The sequence below is a fragment of the Ambystoma mexicanum genome, chromosome 3p (assembly GCF_040938575.1).
Source record: "Ambystoma mexicanum isolate Mex_15411 chromosome 3p, UKY_AmexF1_1, whole genome shotgun sequence".
NCBI lineage: Eukaryota > Metazoa > Chordata > Amphibia > Caudata > Ambystomatidae > Ambystoma > Ambystoma mexicanum.
The window spans coordinates 937570825-937598773 of NC_090925.1; the positions used below are offsets into that span (position 1 = coordinate 937570825).

Here is a 27949-nt window from a genome sequence, read left to right on the forward strand (position 1 = left end):
AATGCAGCGGAATGGTTGGATACTCAGAACTGCCCAGCCGAGTCAGATGTCCAGACGGAGAGCAATATGGATAAGTGAACCTGCGGTTTCTAGGGCTGAACGGATGTGGGAGTGATGACTTTGGGACTTGATTATAATATTGTATATCACGGAGCAGAGGTGAGACAGGCGGAGCGTTGAAAGGTTGGCTTAATGCGGGAGACACAGGTGTTGCATTGGAACAGCGGCACTGAGAGTTCCACTACCTACCCCCAAAATAGTTCTTAGGGATACTGTTAGGGCAATATCCTCCTGCTGTGTTCCGAGTATCGGTATTACCGGGAAAGGGCTAGATGCGGGGAAGCCTGAGATCCAGGGATGAGCTGGGCAACAGTTGGGGTTGGGAGGGGAGGGTGTTGGGGAGGGATTGGGGGTGGATGGTGGGGGTAAGTTGTGATGGAGTAGTTGGGGAAGTTGCAAGAGTGGGTGGGGAAGGGGATGGAGAGGGGGGTTTGGAATGTTGGGGAGGGGAGACCCTGCAATCATAAGCCAATACAGCAAAGGAGGCAGGTGGGAGCGGAGTTCGGAGGAGTAGGGAACGGTTGACATGGGGGACCTGAAGATATTGACCTGGATTGTAAAAGGGTTAAACAGCTATATCAAACGCAATAAGGTAATGATGTACCTGAGGAGACAGAAAATAGATATAGCATTGCTACAAGAAAGCCACTTGACCAGGAATATGTTCGAGGTGGTGAAAAGGAAATGGAAAGAGACCACAATAGGCGCACCTTATTCTAGGTATGCAAGTGGATTTATCACATGGATAGCACCACACGTCCTGTTTAAATTGTTACAACAAGAGGCGGAGACAGATGGCAGAATGGTATTATTAAAGGGGTTGGTGGGAAACAAGGAGCTAAATATCATTAACGTATATACCCCGAATAATGACACCACGATATATTTCAAGAATCTATATGCCAAGATCACCCCATCTATAATAGATGGTGCGGTTATGCTTGGGGGGGATTTCAACTGTACATTGGACCTCAAACTTGATAGATCGGACAAGAGAATAGCCAAGCCCACTCCAGTGGCAAAGACCCTGGGGCACTTTCGAATGATTTCCGTTTGGTAGACGTGTGGATAAGCCTACACCCACAACCCAGAGGGTACTTGCATTATTCAGCCCCACATGATCTACACACCAGGTTGGACTATATATTTTCATCCAGTACATTAATTGAAACCATGAGAAGTGCAGAATATAAAGCAGCCGTCCTCTCGGACCATGCACCATTGATTGTAACGTGGCAGATCTCACCTCCCAGGTCGAGAATCCCGACATGGAAGCTTAGAGCTGAAGCACTGAGGGATACGATATTTAGAGAAGACCTGAGGAAGGTAATAAAGAAATACTTTGAACACAACACAGGGAGTGTGGGTCCGCCGGCACACTGTGGTAAGCATTCAAGGTAGTGGTGAGAGGGGAGGCAATCTCGAAATCGAAAAGACTACAGGGTGGCATAGTGTGGGAATTGCAAGACACAGAAAAGGAGATTGAGACTAAAATGCGAGAGGGGGCGGGCTCTGCGAGTGAGGCGGGGATCATGCTCCAACTACAAGAGAAATGCAGGGGACACAGAGAGATTAAGTAACTTGAACTATAGAAAATATGTTGAAAGGCAACATGCAGAGGGGATAAGCCAGGTAGGCTACTAGCTTGGTTGTGTAAGAATGAAGCCCCCAAACAGGCAATTAGAGAAATGCAAAGAAAAGACAGGTCGATGGCAGATACTCAGGAAGGGGTGAACAAATGCTTTTATGAATATTATCAGAGACTATATGCAGATAAAACTGAGGAGGAGGAAATTGACATATCGGATACATTAGCTGAGATTGTTCTGCCCAGGCTCGGGGAAGCAGATAGGGAGGATTTAGAGGCCCCTCTCAGACTGAAGGAGCTGGAGTGCGTGGCCCAGACACTACCCACTAACAAGGCCCGAAGGGCGGACGGTCTCCCGACCGAGTTCTATAAAACATATATGGCTGATGTACCTCCACCGATGGTAGCTATGTTAAACAAGACGTTTCACAAAGGCAAACTGCCAGAGACCCTCAGGGAAGCAATTATTATTCCGCTCCTCAAGCCAGACAAACTGAGCACTGACTGTGGCTCTTATAGACTGCGGCTCTTATAAACTGCTATCGATGCTCAATCAAGATAGCAAGATCCTCACTGCAGTGATGGCGAACAGACTGAGGCCAATGATAAACAAACTGATACACTCTGACCAGACAGGGTATGTCCCACGCAGGTGCATCTCTGATAACCTTAGGAGGCTTCACCATGTCATAGACCGGACGGAGGGGAGCCCTCAGGAAGTGGCGATAATCTCGCTAGATGTGATAAAAGCCTTCGACCCGGTCAAATGGCCATGGTTGATGGCAGACCTAAAAAAATGTGGGATGGGACCAAGGTACCTGAAGTGGGCCTAGCTGCTATACAGTGAGCCGGTGGCACGAGTCAGAACAGGAGAGATCACTTCGGAAAGATGGACCCTGAGCAGAGGCATCAGGCCGGGGTGTCCTTGGTCCCCGATGCTCTTTATCCTGGCACTGGAACTGAGGCAACAATATGGCGAGGTGGGAATCAGCACGAAAGGGGACCGGCATCTGATATCATTATACCCGGATGACATGTTGCTATATTTGAAAAACCTGAAGAAAACCTGCAATATATCGTAGAGGTAATGGACTGATACGCGATACTCTCAGGCATAACTATTAACCCTTAAAAAGTCCATTATATTCCCCCTAGGCAGATATGTGGTGACACCACAGCACAAGCTACCAGTGTTACAGATAGGATGGGCAATTAATACCTTTAGGTACCTGGGAGTGGATATATATCAAACTTGAAGAGGAACATAAATATAGCACAGAGAAAAAAAGGAGTAAAATTTAATGCAGTTCTGGGCCCGGTTGCCTTCAACTATGATGGTCAGAGCAGCACTACTGAAGATGATACTTAAGCGGTTTTTCACCAGGGTGCAGAGTGTATGGAGGGGATTTATCTGGCACAATTCTAGAAACAGGATAGCATTGTGGAAATTGCAGAACCCGTACGAACAGGGAGGGATCAGACTGCCCAATATTGAGGTATACTAGCTGGCCGGCCAGCTGCAATATGTGGCAAGATGGCTATCCAAGGAACCCACATCAGAGTAAACTGTTAAGGGCGTACACCTTATATCCTGAATGAATGGCTATGGTTAGCAGAATGCCCAAACGGAAGAGGGTCCACATTGCTAGACCTGGGGAGGAAGATTTGGCGCAGGGCTTGCCAAGAGATGTGGAGCCCGCTTATGTGCTCTCCACAGGTACCATTGGTGGAACTGAAGGGGCTGGATGAGCAATTGAGGACTATTTGAGAACACTGGGAACCAGTTGGGGTATCAACCATGGGTGACATATGGCAAGAAGGGGAGCAAATTGAATTTGATACACAGAGAGGATACGGGTCTACATGGGGGACAATACATTGCATACGCTAGGCTGGTAAGGATGGTAAAGAAGACGTGGGCTGAGGCAGAATTGACACAACAACCGGATACTGCCATTGAAACGTTTCAGGCCGTGTCTGACGGTGGCCATGAGGTCTCCCGGATCTATGAACTAATGATGGCAAAAGTCGGGAAGGAAGTGGCACAGTTGAGACGAGATTGGGAGGAAGAAAGCGGGGAAACAAGAGGAGATGGGCTATGGGTCAGAATGCAAAGATATAAGAATGTGTCAAGAAATGTGAGACTGCAACAGATTCAATTATATGTTACCCACAGAGCCTACATGACCCCAAAGAAAATTGCTAAATTCACGAAGGCCAGGACACAGGCATGCCCGTAATGTGGAGAGGTTGATGCAGGGATGGTACACATGTTTTGGGCATGCCCGGAAATCGGTAGCTATTGGAGGGAGGCGGCACATCTCTTGGCAGGCAAGGGGATAAAGTTGGATGTGGAATCCCTTTGGGCGTGCATAGCGGGTGGGTTCCCAAGACCACGCAAATTCAAACATGTGAGCAAACTTAAAGATCTGGCATATATTCTAGGTAAACGCAGGATAGCAATGAGTTGGAAGGCAAGCAATAGACCGAAAGCGGAGGCCTGGTGAAGGGACCTCCTGAAATGGGCGGATGCTGAGACGGTGGTATGGAGGGAAGTGGTGGCTGGGGGGGGGGGAGAGATGAAGCAAACACTTACAGCCTGGCTACATCTGGTCGACAAATTGTCTGGATCCGTGCAAGAGGAACTCGAAGATGAAAGCTCCTCGGAAAGTGGGAAAAGCGTTCCGCCTATAAGTTAGGAAGTGGAGGCGGTAGAATTGCGTGGCTCTATGGGGAGGGAAAGTTGGGGGACTGTTATTTGTGCACAGTGTTTTGGGGTATGTATGTTGATTTATGTTGAAAATTATAAAATGTGTTAAAAAATAAAAAATGCCTATGGAGTTTGTCAGACTCCAAAAACAGAGGAAACACATAATCCAATTCAGGTCGAAACACAATTCCCCAAACTCCCGCCACAGCCTCTGGTTAGCCGTAGCCAAGGTGGCGTCTGTGTTGGCTTGATGCAGATGCAGTCCTGAGATGGATTAACATTGCTTTCCCAAAGACTTGAGGACTTTGTCCTCCTTGGAGAGACAACTGGAGGCGGCTCCCATGGCGGAAGACGACAAAGACGATGGTTTAGAATACAAGGAGACAGCAGCCACCACTGAAGAATGAGGCTGCAGGTGTGAGGCAAGGAGGATTGGCTTCTCCCATCCGTTAGCCTAAACTTGCTGTCCAACTTCTTGATCATCTGGGTGTTGGCCCTCGGCTTCTTTCAGACATTTCCTGTCACATGCAAAACATCTTTCTGGAGAGGGATGCCAGACTAGATTGTGGTGCGCTTCCCCAAGACCTTAGCTAGCACTCCTGACTCTGGAGGGTTTCCTCAGGCAGTGGGACCCCCAAGAACTCAGCCAGGCCATGAAGGCAGTCATGAAAGGCCTTAACGGATGCTGAGGGTTTATCCTCCTGGGTGTCATCATCATCCCTCCCACCGCCCTTTTCACAGACTGAGGGGAATCTGGGCCCTGGGACACACGTGCCAGTGGGGTACCCCTAGATCCAGAGCAGCAGACAGGTCCAACGGCTGTTGAGGGAGAGGCGTTGGTGGTACAGGAGGTAGATGGGGTCAGAACTACCGGTTGGGCCTGGACCAGCACTAGGACCGGCAGCGCTCGAGGAACGGGAGGAGTACCCAGAAAAGCAGACCAGTGCGGTGTCACCTGCAGGATGACCTTCATCATGTCCTCCAGCAGCCCCTTCATCTGAGGGGAAAGCATGGTCGTCTCAAGCCGCTGAGTCCCTTGTGGTGGCCCTCTGTGGCGCTTGGCCTCCACTCCTGGTCAAAGCGCTGAGGCGTCTGGTGCGTGTAGCCGTAAGGCTGTGATGGGTAGATGTATCCATGAGTGGACCAGAAGTCTGGACCGCACAATCTGCTATTACTTCCAGAGGTAAGGGGACTGGGATCATCTTGCAAAGCCCATTCGATGGGCGAAAACACTGGCGGCCCTGAGCTGGATCCAAGATGGCCACCAGCCTGTTAGACTCTGGCACGTGCCTCTCTGCCATTTTGAAGCTTTGTCCCATGCCCTGGGCAGGAGGGCGCGGAGGCCCTGAGCCAACAGAGGCCTCAAACACAGGAGGATACAGCTTGGGTCTTTCACCCAAAGCAGAGGCATCGACCTCAGAGATCACTTGGGTAGGTGCTGAGCCCTCGGCCGGACGTCCGGTAGTCATAACACCTTGACTCACGACCTCAGAGCGAGCTCCTGTAGGCTCGACGCCCTTGGGTAGAAGAAGAGGACGAACTTGATCGCTCTTCCAAGGACAGCCTAGTGGGGCTCCTGAGCCCCTCAGATTGTGAGGCGGTAGCCAGGACGGCCTCAGGAGCGCCCAGAAGAGCCCCTGGGGCACTCGGCTTGGGAGCCGGTAGCCTTAGAGGCCTTGGGCTTGCCAGAACGGACCCCGATCTGTGGGAACCCTGGGGAAGGAGTTGCTGCGCAGTGGAGCCGTGCTGAACAGAGGGCCTACCTTGTCCTGGAGGTCCTGGAGACAAAGTCCTTAAGGTGGGGAGGGGAAGTGTGGAAGATCTCCCTCCACCGCGACAACCAGTTCTCAATGCCCTGTGATCTAGAGAGCTGCAAGCCCAACATACGGCACCAGCAGTGGTCGGTCCCCAAACACTCAAGAATCCACCTGCAGCGGACATGCGCCGGGGGAGCGAGGCAACGAAGCGAAGTTAAATAAGATTGAAATAGAAAACGTGGAGCAAGCGGAAAGTAAAAAAGATCTGCGCTGACTGCCAGGTCCCACACCGTCCCTGCGGAAAAAGCATTTGAGGTGAGGCGTGTGGCATTTCCATGCCTGAGGCTGCACCCCCCGCTATACTAAATTTAAAGGGGAAGCTCAATTATTCGATGCCAAAGCTTCCAGTACCGTCCCCATGTTGGGGGACGCCCACAAGGATGGAGGAAAGGGGACGGAACGTTTGAATATGTGGAAATATCACATTGAATCTTTCCATGGCCAAAAGACATTTTCCCTTTGACCCAATAGTTGATTTTTAGACTGCGTAGGTCAGAATACTACTTAAGGAGCTTCTCCTGGACATCCGTAGCAGACTGGGATGTCCTCAGACAAGAAAAACGCTGCAAGACGGTGTTGGTGGCCATCGTCCTTGCAACGCAGTCTGCGGTGTCCAGGCCAGACTGCAAAATTTGTTAAAAGGCTTACTTACGGTCTTTGAAAAAAGGCCTCAAAGCTGTCACGCATCTCCCCTTCGGGGCTGTGCAAAGCAGCCACGGCCATCACAGACCAGAGAACAAAGTAAAACGTGGCCAAGGCACAAGAGGAGTTCACACACCGGAGATCCAGACTCGAAGTCCCGAAAATCTACCAGCCCCACGCATCCAAAATGTTGCTCTCCCTGTCTGGGGGCAATGATTAACAAGAGGTTGTCTTGAGGTTCGAAGTATTGGCCTATAGAAATAAGGGGTACAAAGGAGCTGGCCTGTGCTTCTTGGCCAGGTCACAGTCCACTGATGAGTGATGCTGGTTTGGCCCACAGTTCCATCCAAGGACCCTCCAGTACCTGATTGAAAAGCAGCAAAGTCTTCTTTGGACCCTCATCCAAGATGTTGGTCAGAATATATTGCAATGTAGGCCGCAAGGTGTCCGACAACCCTAGGGCGTCAAGCAACTTCTCCATCAGGCACTGGAAAGCTACCAGTGGCATCATGTCGACTTCTAGCGAGGTGTCCAGGCCATTTGCCTCCTGCAAGTCGGCTGCCAGGTCCACCAAGTCACCCTATTCCCCATGAAACTATTCTGGGAAGTCTTTCACTTCCCTGGGGTGGAACAGTTCCAAGTCCGAAAGGAACAGTATCCCTTTCCTCATAAAGGTCCCGTTAGTGGGACATATATGCCCTTTTTGAATTGGAAGCAATTCTTTTGCGACTTTGGCTTTGTCAGCACAGCTGGTCCGGGACCAAAGGTGTGGGGGCCGGCGTCTGAAGACAAAATGGTGTCTCCCTTCGTCACGATCTTGTCACGTCTCACTGTGGACTCCCCGCTGGCTCTTCAAATTGTGGTGGGATCTGTTGGCTTGGCCGTGGACCCCGGCTTCAGGGCCTGTCTAGGTAGGTAAATAGTTTCGCTTACCTTTCTTAATCCACGTCTGCAGAAGAGGAGGATAGGCTTGATGGCACTCCCGAAGAGCACCACTGCAGGACGCCTGGTACGTGATTGCTCAAAAGCACACGACTGTTGGGTGCAACACCCAGAAGCTGCCATAAAGTGAAACAGAAGCCCAAGAAGGGTGGCACAGTCCCCCTTTGAAGAGTCACGTAAGCGGCTCTGCGTCGGAGGAGTAGGAGAAGCTAGACTGCTCTCCCGATGAGCTCTGTAACTAAAACCAGGTACGGGATCGCTCAATCATTGTGAGAGGCAGGTGATTGAGCCAGAGAAACTGAACTGAACCATAGAGTGGGGAGAGAGAAGAAACAGAATCCCAGAGTGGGGAGTGGGTGGGCGGGAAAATAAGAAGCGCCTCAGAGGGGAGAAGCTGAGAAATCCAAATAGAGGAGAAAGAGAGAAAGAATCCCATTGAGTGAAGAGGAAGAGATACCTGGGCTGGAGCCACAAGATGAGTTTCCAGCACACTAAGAACTGCCTTTCTTTTGAAACCTGAACTATGGGCAAAGGCCTGTGCTAAAAGGGACAAGGTGGGGTCGGAAGCCAGTAGTCATTCCTGACAAAGTCTCCCTTTATTTAAGAAACACTTGTGTATGAGCGCAATATAAATAAAATATAATTTCATGTCATTTTTATTGATTTTGTCATTTGGATTTTTTCTTTTTGGAAATGGGGAACTTGAGCAGGTTAGAATAAAATTCTGGACAGAGTACTTCATTATTATGTTACAGACGTCCTTACGAGCGTCCTTTAGACTTTCTTTTATAGAACAGGGATTGAGTCTGTAGAGTTACAGAAAGATTATTTGAATTTAGCAAAAATAAAAAGCTGTAAAACTAGGTCTCGTTTTCCGAGTCCTGATTCTGACCTACCACAATACTTAACTGAACACTAATTTTTCCTGGGTCCCACCTCAGCTGCCTATAGAGATCTTAACAGGATTTGTAGCTAATAATCCTGATGAACTCCTTTTTAAGTCACTGCATTACACTAAGTGTGCCAAGTTACAGTGCATCCCTACTGTAGTCTGTGTGCCTAATTCCTTGGAGCACAATGAGACACTATGGGTCTGGTAAAGTCTGCCTAATTGTATCCTGCATTTTGTTGGTATTCTGGGCATTGTTGGCAAAGTGTTAACCCTCGTTTCCCCCTCGAAATGCTAAGAGTGCTATATGGTGTACAGTTGTATCATGAATGCTATGTGCTCTGGTAGTAGGAATTACCCTTTTTTATTATCTATAGCAAATTTGGCCATGAATGCAACTGTGTAAATACGTATTACTATTTCGATGAGTCCCCTTAGTCCTATATGTTTAGTGATATGATATGGCATTTGTAACGCACCTATACACAAGTGTTTAGTGCCTACCACCAGGTAGTGGGAATACACTTAATTTAGGAGTGGGGAGGGTCTTAATGGCCCAATTCTATGATTATAGATGCACGGCATTACTATGCCTTGTGTAACCTAAAGTAAGTATTTAACCATATAGATATTATGTGTGATTTTATTAAAGTCAATAGTTTTCAGTATACCTGTGTGGTGTAGTCTCTGAATGTTACTATGGCAATCAACAGTGTCTCTCTTGAGTTAAGTCCTGCTGCTCAGCCATTGTTACTATTAGAGATGTTTTGGCTCAAACACTTTTTTGCAAGGAATAGCAAGAAACCCATATTAGAGAAAAATATTACAAATTAAAAAGGAGACTTGGAATTGAAAAAAATTAAAATGAAACCTGCAATGTCAATTAGGTAAGTGCCTAGAAGAAATCCTGGTTGCAACTTTCATTAAAAAAAAAAGAAAGTAATAAAAAAGAAAGTAATAAAAAAGAAAGTAATAAAAAAACAAAAGAATGATATGTAATCATCTATGAAAGCAAGCAAGATTTCTACAGAAATTTCATCTGGGAAAGATCTTTGGCTCAAGAAATACACATTTTCACATGATTAATTTAATTTAAATTAGCTAGGGAACCGCCTTAGAATAATATGCTTAGGAATTCTTCGCTGGATTCATGGATGATCCCACAAAATTAAAGCTTTTATATGGCTGCCCTTTTAGATGCAAGAACGTACGAGGATTCTCTGTATTATGTGGACTGAATCTCTATGAAATCTAACACACTGGTTCAGTTGGATATTCCTTGAGAAATGAAAACGAAGACAAATGGGCAGTGGGGCACTTCGCAGTTGGAACATAAGCAAGCATCAATGCAAGATAAAAACCTCACAGTACAGCTTTAACTCCTCATAAAAACACCAAAAATATTGCAACAATGTCAACAGTTCATCAGAACACAACAGTTTTCGTAATTCAGCAGCTTCATTCATGCGCCTAGCAAAGGATTTTACCCAAAAATATTGATTTCTGTGGTTAACACACTCAACAATAGCTGACAACTGTGTACATCTCCCAAGAATCTTTTACTGGTTATTGTTCTTAATGTGCAAAACAGAGGAAAGAAGAAAATGCATGATGAAAAGATAAGTGAATGCACTCCATAGACAAGATGTGTGTACCTGCATTTCCTGCTGTGATACTTCACATGCCGCACCAAGGCCTACAGCCAAAGGTGTGGGCACTGTACCGGACCTCAGGCCTCTTTCTTGGCCACCACCACTTTGCAAAGGCTCCAAACGTACCCTTGGTCTACGCCGTATATAGATGGCACCAACTCCTAGAAAAAAAAAAGGGAACACTCATTTAGTTTATCTTCAAGAGATTACAAGATCATTATAGTGACTTGATGCAATCCACCAAGAGAGAATTATCGAGTACGAGTACTAGGTTCAGCAGCTTTGCATTAAATGCCTGAGAAAATGCATACACACATTGTGAAGGCATCATGAAGTAAGACACAGACAACAGACTTAAAGTTCAAACAAAAGATATTTATTAACTTAAAGGTCAGGATGGTTAAATACTCTCTGCAGGCATCTTCTTCATCCCAGTACCAGAGTGGTAAAATGAAGGTTTAGTGGGTATTACTCCGTCTCCTCTTCCTCGTCCCAGTACGTTGAAATGTGGGGAAATGAGGGGAGAGTTCTTGCAACATCCCATAAAGGTCAGGGAGGGTTAGGTTGATCATAAATAGGGAAAGGGGTATACCATGTCTCAGCTGTGGGTACCCCACAATCAATCTCTGAGGACCCTCCACCCAAGTGATCCTCCCTTGCTTCTCCACGTCCAGGGTAGGGATCCAAGAGTGATGGCCTATCCCTGGCCACTTGAGAAGAGGATCCAGGGGCTTTAGGAGTGAATACACTTCGGTTTTTCACAGTACGAGGCCTCACCATTGAGCAGCTCTTCCTTCAACATCTAGACTTAGATCTAGAGATCGGTGTGACCCCAGAATGGACTAGAAGAATCCCTTTTGCAGATGGCCTAGGCAGCGACTAGAGCCCCAGAGAAGCCACCAGCTCTGTGAAGCATCCCCTGGAGGTGGAACTGGAGATCCTGCATAGTTCCCTTGCCCCTTGTCTGTACTCTCATTACATGCCACGTAGTTACCTTTCAATATAAAAAGTTAGTGTTTTACCAAAAGGAAGTATTGTTCTTGAGGTGTATATATAGTATTGTGATATTTCAAAAAAGGTAGCAGGCGCTCTTCTCCAGAAAAACATGGCATGATAACCTGTTCTGAGATGAGAGTTTGCAGCACATGCTTTTTGCTCACTGTACCTTTCACAGATGGGAAATATCCATTTGCATATCAGTCTTTGTCCCGCCCACATGGGCAGTCCAGCACCGAAATGCTATGGCAATTCCTCTCTGAACAAGAGTACCAACAGCAACCCCATACACGTGTTTCAGCATTGTTGGGCCTCACCAGTGAGATGAAGCTGTGCGTCACTGAGTACAGTCAGCAAAAAACATGGGTCTAGAACAGAAAGAGCCTGTAGTTCACTTACTCTCCTGATGGAGATGATAGCTATTAGAAAAGCAGTCTTAAGAGTGAGGTGTTTAAGAGATGCTTTGTGCATGGGTTCGAATGGTGAGCCCATGAGTCTGGTAAGTACCACGTTAAGGTCCCATCCGGGAGCTGGGTCAGCTATCGGGGGGTGTATTCTCTTTACTCCCTCCATGAAGGCCTTTATAACAGGGATCTTCCACCACAACACTGAGTTGGGAAGTGGTGTATGCAGAAAGTGCCGCTAGGTGGACTTTAATGGAATTGAACACTAGACCTGAATCCAATAAGTGGGTCAGGTATAGAACAATATGTGTGGGAGAGCAGTCAATCGGGTTGATGCTCTTTCCTCTGCACCAGATGACAAATCTCTTCCACTTGCTAGAATAGCAGTGGCGAGTGTTAGGTTTTCTGGCTTCCCTGAGGATGTCCATGCATCTCTGCGGGAGCTGTAGATGTCTGAATTCTATGATCTCAGGAGCCAAGCTGCTAAGTTCATGTTCTGGGGGCATGGATGCAGAGTCCTGCCCTTGTCTTGTGACAGCATGTTGTACGGGCAGGGGAGTTTCACTGGGGGAGATAGAGACATCTCCATCAAGTGAGCGAACCATGGCTGTCGGGCCCACATTGGGGCCACCAGTATCATGGTCACTTGTTCCTGGTGCATCTTGTGCACCACCTTGTTGAGAAGGGGAGTCGGGGGAAAAGCGTAAACAAATTTCCCTGACCATTGCATCGACAGACCGTTCCCCTTGGATTGGTTCTGGGGTACCTGGAGGCGTAACTTTGGCATTGTGAGTTCTCCAGGGTTGCGAACAGGTCTATTTCTGGGAATCCCCATTGTGTGAAGACGTCGAAGACGATGTCTTTGTGCAGTCGCCATTCGTACTCTTCGGGCAGGGGGAAATCTCTGCTGAGTTTGTCTGCCAGCAGATTGAGTTCCCCTGGTACATGTTGTGACAGTAGGAACATGTTTTGTTTGAGAGCCCACTTCCATATATTTTGGGCCAGTTTGGACAGTCCTGGAGAGTGGGTGCCCCCCTGCTTGTTGATGTAGTACATGGCTGTGGTGCTGTCTGTAAGGACCAACACAGTCTTGCCTTGTAGGTGTTCCTGGAAGGCTTTTAGCGCCTTGAACACAGCTAGTAGCTCCAGTAGATTTGTGTGTTTGGATGCTACGTTCGGAGTCCACACTCCGTGAGCAGTCTGATGGGATAGGTGAGCCCCCCATCCTGTGAGGGATGCATCTGTGGTTAGAGTGGCTTCCGCCGCGGGTGTGGCAAGGGGTTTCCCTCTTTCCAGGTTTTCCTTTGTCCACCACCGTAGCGAGAGAACCAAGGCCTGCAAGACCACCACTAGATCGTCCCATAGTCCGCTGGCCTGACACCACTGGCTGTTGAGCCACTCTTGCATAGGGCGCATGCGCAGGCGCGCGTGAGGTACCAAATAAATACACGACGCCATCATGCCTAGCAAGTGCATTGCTTTGCGTACCGTCACCTCTCGACCGGTCACATATTGAGGGATCTGAAACAGCATGTTTTGGACCCTCTCGTTGGAGGGGAAGACGAGGCCATCCTTTGTTTGAATTAGAGCCCCTAGGAATTGTTTGATTTGGCTGGGGTCTAGGCTGGACTTCTTTTCGTTGATGGAGAAGCCCAACTTGAACAAAAGGTCTACAGTCTTTTGGGTATTGGAGAAGCATGTTTCGTAAGAATCCCCTGTTATGAGCCAGTCGTCGAGTTAAGGGTAAACTGGGATGGACAACCTGCACAGGTGGGCCGCTGCCACTGCCAGTACCTTCGTGAATACCCTTGGTGCCGATGCTTTGCCGAAGGGTAGCACTCTGAACTGGTAGTGTTTGCCCTCTATTATGAACCTGAGGTATCTTCTGTGCGCTGGCAACATTAAAATATGAAAGTATGCATCTTTCATGTCCAATGTTGTCCTGTAATCTCCCTGTGATAGCAGTGGGATCACTTCCTGTAAGGTCACCATACAAAACTTCTGGGGTTTGATAAACTTGTTCGCTTGGGTACAAGGAAGTACACTGAATAAATACCTTCCGTTACCTGAGATAGAGGCATGACCTCTATGGCTCCTTTTTCCAGCAGTAGTTGTACTTCTTTGAGAAGGATGGCAAGGTGTTCCGGTGTCATGCGTCGTCCCCTCGGGGGTCTGTATGTTGGGGAACTGTTGAATTTGATGCAGTATCCGTGGGCTACGGTGGAAAGTACCCAGCGGTCTGACGTTATTCCCTCCCATGCTGGAAGAAAGGATGTTATCCGGCCCCCGACCGGTGTTGCATGGGAGGGGACGCGAATCTTCGCGTCACTTGGTGTTGTTGGGGGCTTGGGAGCCTCTGGGGGTGGACCCCCGACCTCTCCCTTTGCCACGGCGCTGGCCTCTTTGGCTGTACTGCCCACTATTGGTCTGGTAATTGGTGGCAGGGTACTGTTGCTGCTGATTCTGCTGTTGGCGTTGGCCACGAAAAAAGCGTTTGTTGCCATAGCCGCGTCTGGTAGTGGGCTTAGAGATCTGGTCAAGAGTTTTGATAGTATCAAACTCTTTTTTAGCCATCTCCAGAGCCTCATCCACCGCTTTCCCAAAGAGGTTTGAGTCTTCAACAGGTTTATTTATTAAAGACGCCTGTGTCTCCGGTTTGAACCCTGAGTTGCGCAGCCATACATGGCGTTTTAGGAGTATTCCCTGAACCAGGGAACGTCCCGCTGTCTCTGCAGCATCCAGAGAGTTCTTTACAATACTCTGGTTGACCTGGGTTCCTTCGCCAATAGTTGATAGCAGGCGTGTACGTAGTGGTTCTGGCGCTTCTTCGGTGTCTTTGCGCAGTTTGGCCCACTGCGCGTCCACGTAGCTAGCTAGCAAAGAATTGTTGTTCGCAATTCTTGCCGAAAAGGCAGCCGAGGATATGACTCTCTTTGCAAGGGCATATAACCTCGTGCCCTCCTTGTCAGGTGGTGCCTCGCTGGTGGAAAGCGGCACCCCTGCCCTCTTCCTTGTATTAGTTACAACAAGGGAATCCGGAATGGAATGTCCCCTGATGTACAGCGGGTCTGAGGGTGAAGGAGTGAAAAGTTTTTCAATTCTTGGATTAACTCCTCTGATTAGTGCGGGTGTGGATAGCGAAGGGATGATTCTTCTCTTCACTGAAGCGAGGAGGGGAATGGTCTGGCTGACCGGGGGTTTCTCCTTAATTACTCTTTCCACAAAGTCTATTTCAGGAGAGATCTCCCCAGTGTCCAGTTCGAAATGTGCTGCTGCTCTGCGCAACAGGGCATTGAATGTGGGCTGATCGTCAATGGGAGACGTGTTTCTAACAGGTGAATTGTCAGGAGGATTTAGGTTCAGGACATCAGTGTCCGAATATACTGATGGGGATTGCCAGGGAAGAGAAGGTCCTTCTTCTGGATTTTCTCCGAAGCCTTCTCCTACCATGTCTGGGCTGTCTTCCAGACCTTCCTCCTGGATCGGTCCCTCTTCATCGTCCACAAATTCATCCTCCTCCTCCAAGTATTGTTCCTCATCAGTGAGGTCATACACATTATGGAAATTTGAGGCTGTGTCCTGCTGGGGTTCGAATAGTCTCGGATATTTGGCCCTGGGGTCCTCCTGAGGCCCTTCTCTTGTTCTCTTGGGAGTGGGAGGGTTCTGGGTCTTCATAAACCTCTCCATTCTCTCCATGCAGAGATGGAGCCTTTCCATGGTTTCATGGGGTACCCCTGAGCGGTCTAGCGGGGGAAAATTAGTGTCATCTAGCTGAAAACGGCTCGACCTCTCCCATAACGTCGAGGAAAGTGTCCGTCGCCTTCCGAAAAGCCTTCCGGTGTGCTGGGGGTCCCCCCGACTGAAGGGGGTAGTCCCTGTCTTTCTTCGGGCTTTTTCGGCGTGTCTTTCAACCTTTGTGTAGCGCTCGACGTGTCTTTCGGCGTACGCTTCTGGGCGTCGGCTACAATGATCCTCGCCAAGCTCTCTGCAACTCGTTTGTCAGCGGAGGGCTGTGGTTTCCACGTTACGGGTGTCGATGTTCTACGGCGGCGTGCGCTCTCTGCTGGTGCGCGCCGGCTGATGGTTTGGGGGCGACGCCCTTATTTGCCGAAAGCCCAGTTGCTGGTTGCGGCTGCGGTTGCGAGAGGGGCTTCGAACCTGAACGGTCCGAGGAGGCCGCCGGTGGAACCTGCGTCTCCTTGGGCGCTGATGCTTTCTTCGTCTTCGACGAAGAAGAGCCATGGGTTGTGTGCTTATGTGTGGTATCGTGTGCGTCAGTGTCGCCGGGGTGTTCATCCCCATAAGCAGGGCGTGAGCCGAGCCCGTCGGGGCCGGGGACAGACGACGAAGAGCGCGAGCGCTCTTTAGAGGGGTCTACGACTTCCGTAGCGGAGGTCGTGTTATCACGTTCCTAGTCACTGTCGGTGGTAGCAGCGGTGGGTGAAGAATCGGCCTTCGACATAGCGTAGGCCGCCCACCTCTTGACCCTACGGTCTTTTAGAGTCTTTGGCTTAAGAAGCCGACAAGCCGTGCAACCCTCCTCTTTGTGATCGAGGGGCAAGCAGCGGTTACACCGTGAATGCTTGTCCTTCCAAGTAAACTTGCCCTTGCAACGCGGGCAAAACCTAAAGGGTGTCCTCTCCATAGCCGAGGCAATAAATCGTGATAACGACCCCAAGGGGAAAAGGAAAGGCATTCTCAGAAAAGAACCAGAGATGTCCCACGACCCCACTCTCCCTACTGTATTTGGCCTGCGAGGCCAGGCCACGTGTTCGGCAACGCCGAAGGATCTCCTCCGCTCGTCCCCTCCGTCGAAGATCTTGCTCGGCGGAGACAGCTTCACAACTGCGTCGAGGGAGGGATCGATGTGTTATATATTAAATAGGAAAACGACCAAAGGTCGAGGAGATGAAATCTGCAATGTTTCTCGAGGAGCTCCGCGTAAAGTCGACCAGTAGCTGGGCGGAAAAAAACAATCTGAGGGACCTCAACGCGTGAGGGATTGTGGGTACAACGCACGTCACTATAGGGATACTATTTCAGACACGCCTTGTCGACGTCCCTTTTCGACTACGAAAAACAAAATGCAATACTCCACAGTGACCACTGGATGTCGGACCTATGCACAGCATGTGATTCTAAGCAGATTAACAAACATTCGAAATATATATATCTCTGTGAACATATCTACGTAGAATAAAAATGTACAAGTTTTAAACCTTTAACTGCTAAAAAGAAAAAACACATTTCAAAAAGGGACCGACTCCTTTCAAATTGTCATTATTCATTCCACTTGGCACACAGGCGACTACTTAGAATTCTTGCTGCAGGGCAGGATTTGCTTTGACATGTCGTTCGCACGCAAAGACCATGTTTTTCTCGAATATCATGAGGCTTTAAGGATGGGCATTAACACCCTTCTTCTGATCCTGTTGTATTTTGGACACAGCAGGATCAGGGGGTCACAGCGATTCACTGATCTGCAGGTGACATGAAGAAGAACAAGTTACTTACCAACTGGTAACGTTCTTTCGATTGGATGTCCTCCAACGTATTCCTCATCTTAGATGTATTCCATCCAGCTTTAGCTGCTTCAGAAAAAAATTTCGGCAGAGGACGCCGTGCGTCGATGTCATCGAGTCAATAGTCCCTCAAAGGCCTCCGTCGAGTGTGACGTCATCGGGTGTATAAGTACCATGCGCAGCACCCGTTGGCCTCAGTTCTGTTTTTCCCCCTTTACTACTGATTTTGCACTATGTAGATTGTGCCGGTAGATAGGTATTCGCCTTGCGAGAGTTGAAGTGGCAATAACCTGGAAAAATCTACAGAAGGGTAGGTTGGGAGGATGATGAGGAATACGTTTGAGGAACATCCAAACGAAAGAACGTCACCAGTTAGTAAGTAACTTGTTCTTCGAGTGGATTGTGTCCTCCAACGTATTCCTCATTTTAGATAGACTCCCAAAGCAGTATGGACAATTTCTCTGGAGGAGGGGTTAGATTTTTCGATACCCTTAGATGGCTGAATATAGTACTGCTTTACCAAAATTCAGCTCCTTAGACTGGGAACCATCCAGACAAATGAATTTTGAAAAGGTATGTAGTGAAGACCAAGTTGCGCCTTAATAAATGGACCTTATAGGAACACCTCTTTGTAGGGCTGTCGAAGAGGCAATGCCTCAGTGGAATGAGCCCTTAGACCTTCTGGTGGGTCTTTTTGTGCTACTCTGTAGCATTCTGTAATGCAAAGCACAATCCAGCGTGATATTGTTTGCTTGGTCACCAACTGACCCAATTTCCTTCCGGTGTAGCCGATAAACAGTTGATTGTTCACTCTAAGCTTAGAAAGCCTAGAGATGTAAAATCTTAAAGCTCTTCTTGGATCCAACCTGTGTAATCTTTCCTCTTCCTTACTACGATGAGGTGGAGGATAGAACGCGGGTAAACAAATTTCTGACTTAAATGAAAATCAGACACCACTTTAGGTAAAAATGAGAGTTTAACCCTCAACACAACTCTGTACTTATGGGGCACAGTTTAGGGTGGACCAGAAGACAGTGCCTGCAATTCTCTCACTCTTCTTGCAATGTTAAAGCAACTAGGAAACCAGTTCTCCATGTCAGTAATCTTAATGGACAAGTGTGCAAAGGCTCAAAAGGAGCACACATTAAGAATGTTAGGACCAGATTGAGATCCCAAATTGGTACTTTAAATGGGTAAGTAGGAAACACATTAATGAGTCCATTTAAGAATTGCACTACCAAAGACATTTTGAAAAAGGAGCATTATTCCGACGAGCGGTTGAAGATGGAAAGCGCTACAAGATAACCTTTAATGGTTCCAACATTTAGACCTTTATGTGCTAGGGACAGGAAGGACAGTACTTCCGGAATAGAACATAGAAAAGGATTGACATTCTTTTCTCTGCACCAGTTGCAAAACATTTTCCAACGGCAACGGTATAGAGACTTTGTTGCTGGCCTTCTTGCCGAAAGCAACACCTCCATGACATCATCTGGAAGGTCCCAATCCTTGTATCTCAGCCTTTCAGATACCAAGCGTGAAGTTTGAGCGTTTTGACCTCCGGATGGAGAACCTGACCCTCAATTTGTGAGTCAAGGTCCTCTCTCTGAAGAAGACATACTGGGGGACAGATGGACAGGTCTAGAAGGTCCGGGTACCACGTTCTCCTGGCCCAACCCGGGGCAATTAGGATCATGCGGTTTCCGAACAGTGTCAGTTTCCTGATGACTTGAGGAATGACGGGAATCGGAGGTAACGCGTACAATAGTGGGAAATTCCACTCCACCACGAACGTGTCCCCCAGGGCTCCTCTCTGGGGAAATTTCCTTGAGAAATACCTTTCGCACTTCTGGTTGATTCTGGTCGCAAATAGGTCTACTTGAGCGGTTCCCCAAAGGGCAAAGATCTCTTGAATGACTTCCTGAGCCAGTTCCCACTGCCTGCTCAGAGCATCTGCCATCATATTCTCTTCCCCGGCTAGATGAACTGCCATTAAAGAGATTCCTTCCTGAATTGCCCAATACCAGAGCTGCATTGCCTCTCTGCACAGAGGTAGTGACCCTACACCTCCTCTTAAGTTTAGATAATGCATGGCCACTGTGTTGTCAGTCATTATCAGGAAATTTTTTCCCCTGACAGATGGCAGAAAAGCTTTCAGCGCTAGTCTGAGGCGTCCGTCACTACTCTGATCTCCGGCCATGGTTGCCAAAAAAGTACTCCTTTCAGGATATTCTCTAAACAAGTCCACCATAGAAGATCTTGTCGAACCTTGTTTGGAATCCGGAGAAGATCCGTCATTTGACCTGAGAACTGGAACCATTGAGTCTTTAGAGCCCATTGAAGGATCTCATCCTCAGACGTGCCTCCGGCACCAGGAAGATGCAGGATGCCATGAGGCCGAATAACCTTAAGAAGTCGTAGGCCTGAAGGTTTTGGGCATTTTGCAATTTGGAAACCATCCGAAGAATTTCTTGAGCCCTCGACCTGGGAGGCGAGCTCTTTCACATGGATGTGTCTAATACAGCTCCTATGTATTGGAGCTGTTGAGAAGGTGTCATTTGTGACTTCTTGAAATTGAGGGAGAAGCCCAGTCTGTGGAGGAAGTGGCAGGTGACTTTCAGGTGATCCAGTGCCTGTTCGGCAGAACGTGCTCTGATTAACGAATCGTCTAGGTAGGGCTAGGGGTAGATGTGAATCCCCCCTCTCCTGAGGTGCGCTGCCACTACTACCATCAGTTTGGTGAAGACCATCGGGGCGGAGGTCAATCCGAATGGCAGGACTCGAAACTGATAGTTTGAGTCGCCAACTATGAACCTCAGGTATTTTCTGTACTTGAGATGAATCGGCACATGAAAATAAGCATCCTGGAGGTCCAATGAAACCAACCAATCCTGAAGTTGAAGGGTCTGAAGGATCTGAGAAAGGGTAACCATCTTGAACTTGTCCTTCCCGAGTGGCTTGTTCAAGTTTCTTAAGTCCAAGATGGGTCTCAGTCCTCCGTCCGTTTTGCGGATCAAAAAATACAGGGAGTACCATCCCTTGTTCCTCTCTGCTGCAGGTACAGGTTCCATAGCACCTTTCTCCAGCAGGGTTAGAACTTCCTGCTGTAGGAGTGGGTCTGAAAACCTCAAAGGGTGTCTCCCTGGTGGATTGCTTTAAGGTTGCGTTAGAAAAGGAAGGCAGTAACCTTAGGCTATTATTTCTAGAGCCCAAACATCTGAAGTAATGGCTCGCCATTCTTGCAGATGCTGTGACAGCCTGACTCCTACAGGTGTCTTGTGATGTAAGTCCTCAAAGTGGCTTTGTGGCGGTTGCTGCAGCCGCTGATGGCAAAGACGCTGTAGCTGGAGCTGTGGTCTTAGAAAAGTGTTGGGAACTGTTTTATTTTCATGACCTGCCTTTTTTTCTCCCTTTAACTTAATTATTGGAGTGCCATCTAAGTTACTCGCTCACATCTGTTTTTACAAATAGTCGTGTTTTGACCTAGACTTGTCTAATATTTATTAAGGGAGATGTGTATACTTTTTCTGATTGTGTTTGAACTTGCTTTGATCTATAGTGCTTAGTGTATTTCCTAAAGTGTGTTTTAAATAAATAATTATATACTTTTGATACCAAGCTCTGGTCAGTGTTTGCTTGCACTGCTGTGTTTTTAACCCTATTGTGTATCCTCTGTATACTGCTCTACTCATCTAGAGAGAAGTCGGACTGCTCAACCACAGCTACCAGGTAAATCTGGGTGGTGCAGACTGCTACCAATTGGGTTTACTGCTTACTATTGTAGTCTTAATCTTCTTGCAGTGTTCCCCAAGGGAACTGCATAGGATTCTGCCTAACAGGGTGTGCGGGCGCTGTGGCACAGCAGGACATTTTGCCCAGATGTGCAGAGCAGCCACTTCCGTAACCATCTCGCAAGGTTCAGCAAGGTCCAACAGTAGTGGCCTGCGCAAACAGAGAAGTGTGGCTGTCGTGGAGCAGGAACTCCAGGAGCTGGACATTGCTGAAGAGGAGGAGGAAGACAAAGAGGTATTTTTTTATATCCAACATTGGCTCTTTCTCCAGGAAACACTGCCAACCCACATGTGTGGTAGATATCTGCGAGACCCCCTCCCCGGTATTGATGGATGCAGGTGCATCGTTGTGTGTGATGGCCGCAAGACATTACGAAGCGCTGCCGGGACGGCCAGCACTAGCTGAGCCAAGGCCATGATATGCTCATTTGGGGGTGATCACCCACTTCCACTACTAGGGGTATTCACAACATCCATCACTCACGCCAACCGCTGCATCAAGGCCAAGTTCCTTGTGACTAATGTCAGTCTGCACTCACTCCTAGTACACTTTACGCTTTCAGTGTACCAAGCTGACATCCAAGGGATCACCGAAAGATTTGCAGACCTTTTCAAAGGAGTGGGCATGCTACGAGGGGAACCTATCCGCCTACACATTGACGAGTCCGTGAGACCAACCAGGTTGAAGCACTGCCGTATCCCATTTCACCTACTGACGCAGGTGGAGCAAGAACTTCAGAACCTCGTGGATCTGGACATTCGTGGGTATCTCCCATAGTCGTGGTGACCAAACCCAAGCAGCCGGGGGCGGTATACATTTGTGTAGACATGCAGCTGCCCTACCTGGCCATCAAGCTGGAACACCATTTGACGCGGACGCTCGATGTGGTGGGGGAACTGTAGTGTGCAAAAGTTTTCTCTAAATTAGACCTGCGCTCGGGCTACCACCAGCTGGAGCTGCACCCAGATTCCCGATGCATCACCACCTTCACCACTCACAACGGCCTTTACCAGTACAAGAGGCTGAGTTTTGGGATCTCCTCAGCTGCGGAGGTGTTTCAGAATGTGATCAGGGGTGCTCTTGCCAGACTGAAAGGTGGGATTAACCTAAGCAATGACATCCTGGTGTACGCATCCTCTGAGACAGAGCACTTGGTAAGGCTAGAGAAGGCGTTGGAGAGGATCCGTGATCTGGGGTTGACCCTGCATCAGGAGTTTTGGAAGGACAGGATCACGTTCTTCTGGTTCATTTTTCCCTCTGGAGGTATGCCACCCGACCTGCAGAAAGTGAAAGACATTCGGGATGCTGCGCCCCCAGAGACTCCCTCCAAAGTGCGCAGCTTTCTAGGGATGGTGAACTACTACGGGAGGTTCATCAAAAACCTTGCCTCTCTCTCGGAACCGCTCAGGGCCCTCACACAGAAAGAAGCTGCGTGGTCATGGTCAGCCATGGAGCAGAATGCCTTCGACACCATCAAGGCTGCACTAACGGGAGAGGAAACAATGGCCGCCTTCGACCCCAAGAAGGAATCTGAGCTGGTCATCGACACTAGCCCCGTGGGTCTTGGAGCGGTGTTACTACAACCGGACTTGCAGGGACAACTGCGGCCCATTGCTTATGCCAGTAAAGCCCTGACAGACACTGAGCAACAGTATTCACAAATCGAAAGGGAAGCCCTGGCCATCTTGTGGGGCTGCAAACACTTTTGAATCTATATCCTTGGAAAACCGGTCTCAGTTGTCATGGACCACAATCCCCTGATTCCCATCACGACAGAGGCTTCTTCCAAACCACCCCCAAGAATAGAGAGGTGGATGCTCTCCCTAATGGAGTACGGGTAAAGTTACAGTACAGGCACGGAACGAACAACCCAGCGGACTACATGTCCCGACACCCGAGGAGGGGCAGCTCACAGACCGGGCAGCTAGGAGTGGACTGCGCCAAAGTGGTTCGGCATGTGGTGGAAGCCGATAGCGCTGACACTGGCGGAGCTGGCCGACGCCTCAAAGGCAGATGAGTGTTTTCAGCTACTCCAAACGGCCTTGGGCAATGGGGACTGGAAGTCGGCCCTGGCGGACATATCCCGGTAAGCGAAAGACGCTCAACAGGACCTGCAGGCGCTGTGGCAGGCCCGCCATGTACTGTCTGTGTCTGACGAAGGACTGTTATTGCGAGGGAGACAGATCGTGATCCCCGGAACACTGGTGAAAAGGGTGCTGGAATTGGCTCACAGAGGTCATCAGGGCACAGCGAAGACAAAGCCGTGACTGAGGGCCAAGGTTTGGTTCCCAGACCTAGAGAAGAGAGTGGACGAACACATACACCAGTGTCTGTGGTGCCAAGCCACGGCACCAGTGGTGAAAGAACCCTGTATCGAATCCATGGAGAGAAGCGCCAAGCCCTGGGGCACAGTACATGCAGACCTCGGATCTACCGGGAGGGGCATGTACTTTCTGGTCCTCATGGACCAGTGGTCCCGCTACCCTGAGATGGAGTTGGTTGAGTCCATGTCCAGCGACCACACCATTCAAGCAATGGACAAGATATTTGACACCCATGGTTTTCCCTAGGAGCTGTGTTCGGACAATGGTCCCCCATTTCAGGGCCGCCAGTTTGCTGCTTATATGGAAGAGTGTGGAGTAGTGCACCGGAAAGTAACCCCAGGGTGGCCATGTGCCAACGGGGAGGTGGAACGCTTTATGCATACTCTAAACAAGGTGTTCCGGATCACGCAGGGCCATAGGGGGGGAAATTGCAAAGAAATCTGTACCAATTCCTCCGTGAGTAAAGATCCACACCCCATCAGTCTAGCAGAGGCCCTGTTCAATCGGTGCCCCAGAGGTCTGATATTCGAAACTTAAGGATGAGAACCCAGTGTCATCAATGATCAAAGGACCATGGAAGAATGACGAGCATGTAATGAGTGTGAAAATGTCAGGAGACATCTCAAGCCGGCAAACACTGCAGTGGGGGACACCGTCCTTGTGCGCAACCGACACCCGGAAGGGAAACTATCCCTCAACTACAAGCCCAGTCCTATGGGCTCCACTCACGCCAAGAGATCGATGGTGACGGCATCTGACCGGAGAGGGACCATCACAAGAAACTCTTGTTTCTTTAAGAAAGTCGACACCCGACACACCTCAGGCGAACTTTGTGAGGGCGGAGCCTCACCCTTCGCCTCCAGAACAGTGCCAGGACCCAGTGAAGCTCCTGGGGATCTGGCACCAGAGGAGCCTATCGATGAATCGGCGAATGAGGAAAGACGTTACCACCGCCGCAAAGGCCGAAGATGCCTGACCAGATTCAGTGACTACATTCTAGACCCCAGTTCATGAGGGCCCGGGAGGACGGTAACAGCCCATGTTGGTATGCTGTGTATTAACGTATGTGTCATGTTGACATCATATACCCTGTTAGGTTATGACCAGGTTTTGTTTAAGGAAAAGGAGGGATGTTACGGAGTAAACTGTGTGTAACACGCATGCATGACCCAGAACTAGGGCCGCGATGCGCAGTGAAAAAAGGGGAGCCTGTGCGCACCAGTGCAGCCAGGAGCCCGTAACAGGCATATGTGTATCGGTGTCCTTATTCAAGATACTGGGAACTGGGCCTGGGTGTGCCACGGGGCATATGAATACTTAAAACACTGGGGAGCGAGCGCCAGCGTTCCCTAATGAGTTCCCGGCCGATCGCCGGCTGTCCTCACGTTCCCGCAGGGACCGCTACCCCACCTCTGTATGCCAACGGGCTCTTACTCGTGGGGAACGCCCCAATACGACCGCTCCCACCGGAGACCTGCAGGCTTACACAGGTCACTTCAGCAAGATGGCGCTAGGCTCCCACACCTGCCGAAACCTCAGTCGGCCCGGGGCACCACAGCACCGATTTTCGCTCAAGAGACGATTGGAATAAAGCAGAGTCATTCCGCCCTTGATTATCATCTAAAGCACATCCAGATATGTAGTTTAAACAGGATTTAGGCTACAGGATGTTGCCGACAGAGCACCAGAGACTCACGTCTCCTTCTGCTGGCTGCTCAAGCAGCATATGGGTCTTAGCATCTGTACTTCATATTGAATTCATGTTACAAGCACTGGCAAAACCAACAGTTTTGTCTCTTGTATAGGCATTTGCCAGGCACTGCCATAATATGGCCAATTATTAACACAATTTGACCGATGTTGTCATCTTGTAGCAAGACAGTACCATTAGGCAGTGGGTGAAAAACTGCTGATCTCATGCCTACACAAAAGCCAAAACTGTCGGCTCGGCCAATTCTTGTATCTAACCTTGGAACTTACCTGAAGTATCTGCTGCACCTGTCTCTCATCTTGGCAACGTGACGGAGCAGCAAGACTGTACACTTAGATGGGGAGCAGAGTGGTCCTAGGAACAATACCTCAAACCACACACACAATAGAAGAGTGACTACACAGTACATTTATGAAAAAATATACTCTTTGGTAGAACTAAAGCCTGTACAGGATATAGAGCTGTTCAATTTTCTGAACTTTATTATGGACATGGTGTGTGTACGACTAGACTTTGGAAGTAGGCATAGCCTCTACATGGCCCACAGAACAGTCTAGACCAAGTACCAATTTGACCTTCGTTATGTCTGTATGTATGGTACTGCACAATTTAGATAATATGAAAACAAAGTAAGTTAGCACTTTTAGTGTAATACAGGATACGTTTAAGTCAGCGAAGCCTAATAATACAGCACCTACATTAAGAGGATTAAGCCTTATTCTCGTCTTAATGCACAGTAGCTCAGACCAAATCTGTAGGTTCTATCACTATTGGTACTCTGGGACTGTGAGGGTCTGTGGCACCTTAAACTCTTGCACAAATACAAAAGCAGTTATTTGGGACCTCCAGCTAAGTGGATGAGGCTTGCGCCATGCCTCCTGCCACGCAAGCTTCATACACCCCTAGCAACTACCCATCCCTCTTTTCTAGCCACTTTTCAAACTTCCCCCTTATTTATCCCACCACCGCTTCATGCAGTTTCACCCACCAACCGCTCTTTAGATCCCCCACCACATGTGCCCAATAAGCATTAGAAGGCAGGCCTTGCAAATTCTTAAAAGTCCCACTAGACCTGCAGGGTGAGTTCCTTAGTTTACATACACAGCCTAAGAGAAATGCACTTGCCCAAAAGTGACTGGTGACAAAATATTCAACAATGCCTTTTGTAGGAGGGCGCGTGGCCAGCAGCAGAGCAAAGCGGATGTGAGTACCTGTAGCCGCCGAATACATCCTGGAAACAGCCTGCTATCCGTGACAGATCTGGGAAAAGAAACACCCCTGCCGATAGATAAACATATAGAGAACAGCTGGGCAAAATACAGGCTCTGAAATCAGCCTCTGAAACAAATGCTGGGCTGCGGAAAGAAAACAGTGCAAAAGCGAAGAGGAACCGCCAACATGGCCGCGAGCTGTTGAACAAACCCAGAGGGCCGTGCAAGGTGCCGAGGTGCCGACTGGAGAACTGGAATCCACCCCGTGACCATTCAACAAGTTCCAGCAACGGAACAATGCGCCCGCACACTGATGCCTGCGGGTGGCGGGTTGGTGAAGTGGCCCGTGCTGCACTGGTGCCGGGATGGCTCGGGAGGGGGCACTACCTGCCCGGTGCTGGTGGACAGAACTACCCTGTCTGCTCTGTGCCTGGGTGCCGGTCCCTGGGCGCCCCTCGGACTGATTTACAGACCACCAACACGGACGATTGAAACTCTGCGAGTGTTAACTCTCCTGCTTAGGAAGAAGCTGTGAATCCGAGAGGGTGCTCAACTCTGCAGTCAACACACACAGGGGAGGATACACACGGTGAAGACCTCCTCCGATCAACCTGTAACCGTAAACGAACTACCTGTATGACAGGAGGGATAAGCGTCGAACTGCGGCAGTACTCCGCGGGAGAGGAATCGCCTGTGTTGAGGGGCTACCCGAGCAAGCACTGCGGTGTAGTGCATTCTGCGCCGACCCACATGGGAGGCGAACAGTGTTGTTACTGAAGCCCTATCCAACAGTCTTGATTGCCGTGTCCCCCTGAAGGAAAACGAACTTAAGCAGAGGGGGAATCGGTTTGTGTTCGTCCATCTGCCCCACCCTGGGTCCGCCTGAGCCATGCGCACCATGGCAGACAATGTGGGCAAAACATGCTGAACGAGGCCTAGAAGGAACAAGTTACTTACCTGTAACTGTTGTTCTCCAGCATGGGTCTGGCATGGATTCACATGCTCATGAATATTCCCCGTCGTCAGGCTGGGAATCCTCGGTAAAGAAAAAATCAGTATCAGTTTCGTTTCTGATCTGTCTTTCTTAGTAGTAACCAATCACTGATCTCTGGGTCATACTTCCCCCAGCCAATGACTGCCCTCTCCCTAAGCCCCGCCTCTGGCAGCCATCCTCAGATTTCGTAGCACGCCCAGTGGCAGTAGGACCAAGTGAAGAGCCGCAGAGGGGTATGGTGGGAGGGTTTGCATGTGAATCCATGCCAGACCCATGCTGGAGAACATCAGTTACAGGTAAGTAACTTGTTCCTTCTCCAGCATGGGGTCTGGCATGGATTCACATGCTCATGAATAAAAGAATACATAGCAGTATACACATGCAAAACCATGGGGGGTGGCAACAGGCTCAGCTTTAAGCAATACAACAACTCAACATTAAGCATCTCTTACCTCCTCACCAGGCTCACCTTAGGCGAACAGGTTGCGCAGCACTGCTTGGCCGACCCTGGACTCCTCCCTCGAGTCCCGATCGACGCAGTAGAATCTTGTGAAGGTGTGCGTCGACCTCCACGTAGCAGCCCTGCAGATGTCCAGCAGGGGCACACCAGACAGGAACGCCGTGGAAGCAGCGATCGCTCTGGTCGAATGGGCTCTCGGACGGCCGGGCAGCGGTCGGTTTGCCAACCGGTGACA

General features: G+C 49.1%; 1 protein-coding gene across 1 annotated transcript in view; it reads right to left on the reverse strand.

Annotated features, from left to right (window-relative positions):
* Positions 1 to 27949, reverse strand: part of NFS1 (NFS1 cysteine desulfurase) — a 1222594-nt gene that overhangs the window by 344266 nt on the left and 850379 nt on the right. Inside the window, exon 8 of the mRNA XM_069652239.1 lies at positions 10304 to 10461. Coding sequence (XP_069508340.1) covers positions 10304 to 10461 — 158 coding nt within the window. The remainder of the gene's footprint in view (positions 1 to 10303; positions 10462 to 27949) is intronic.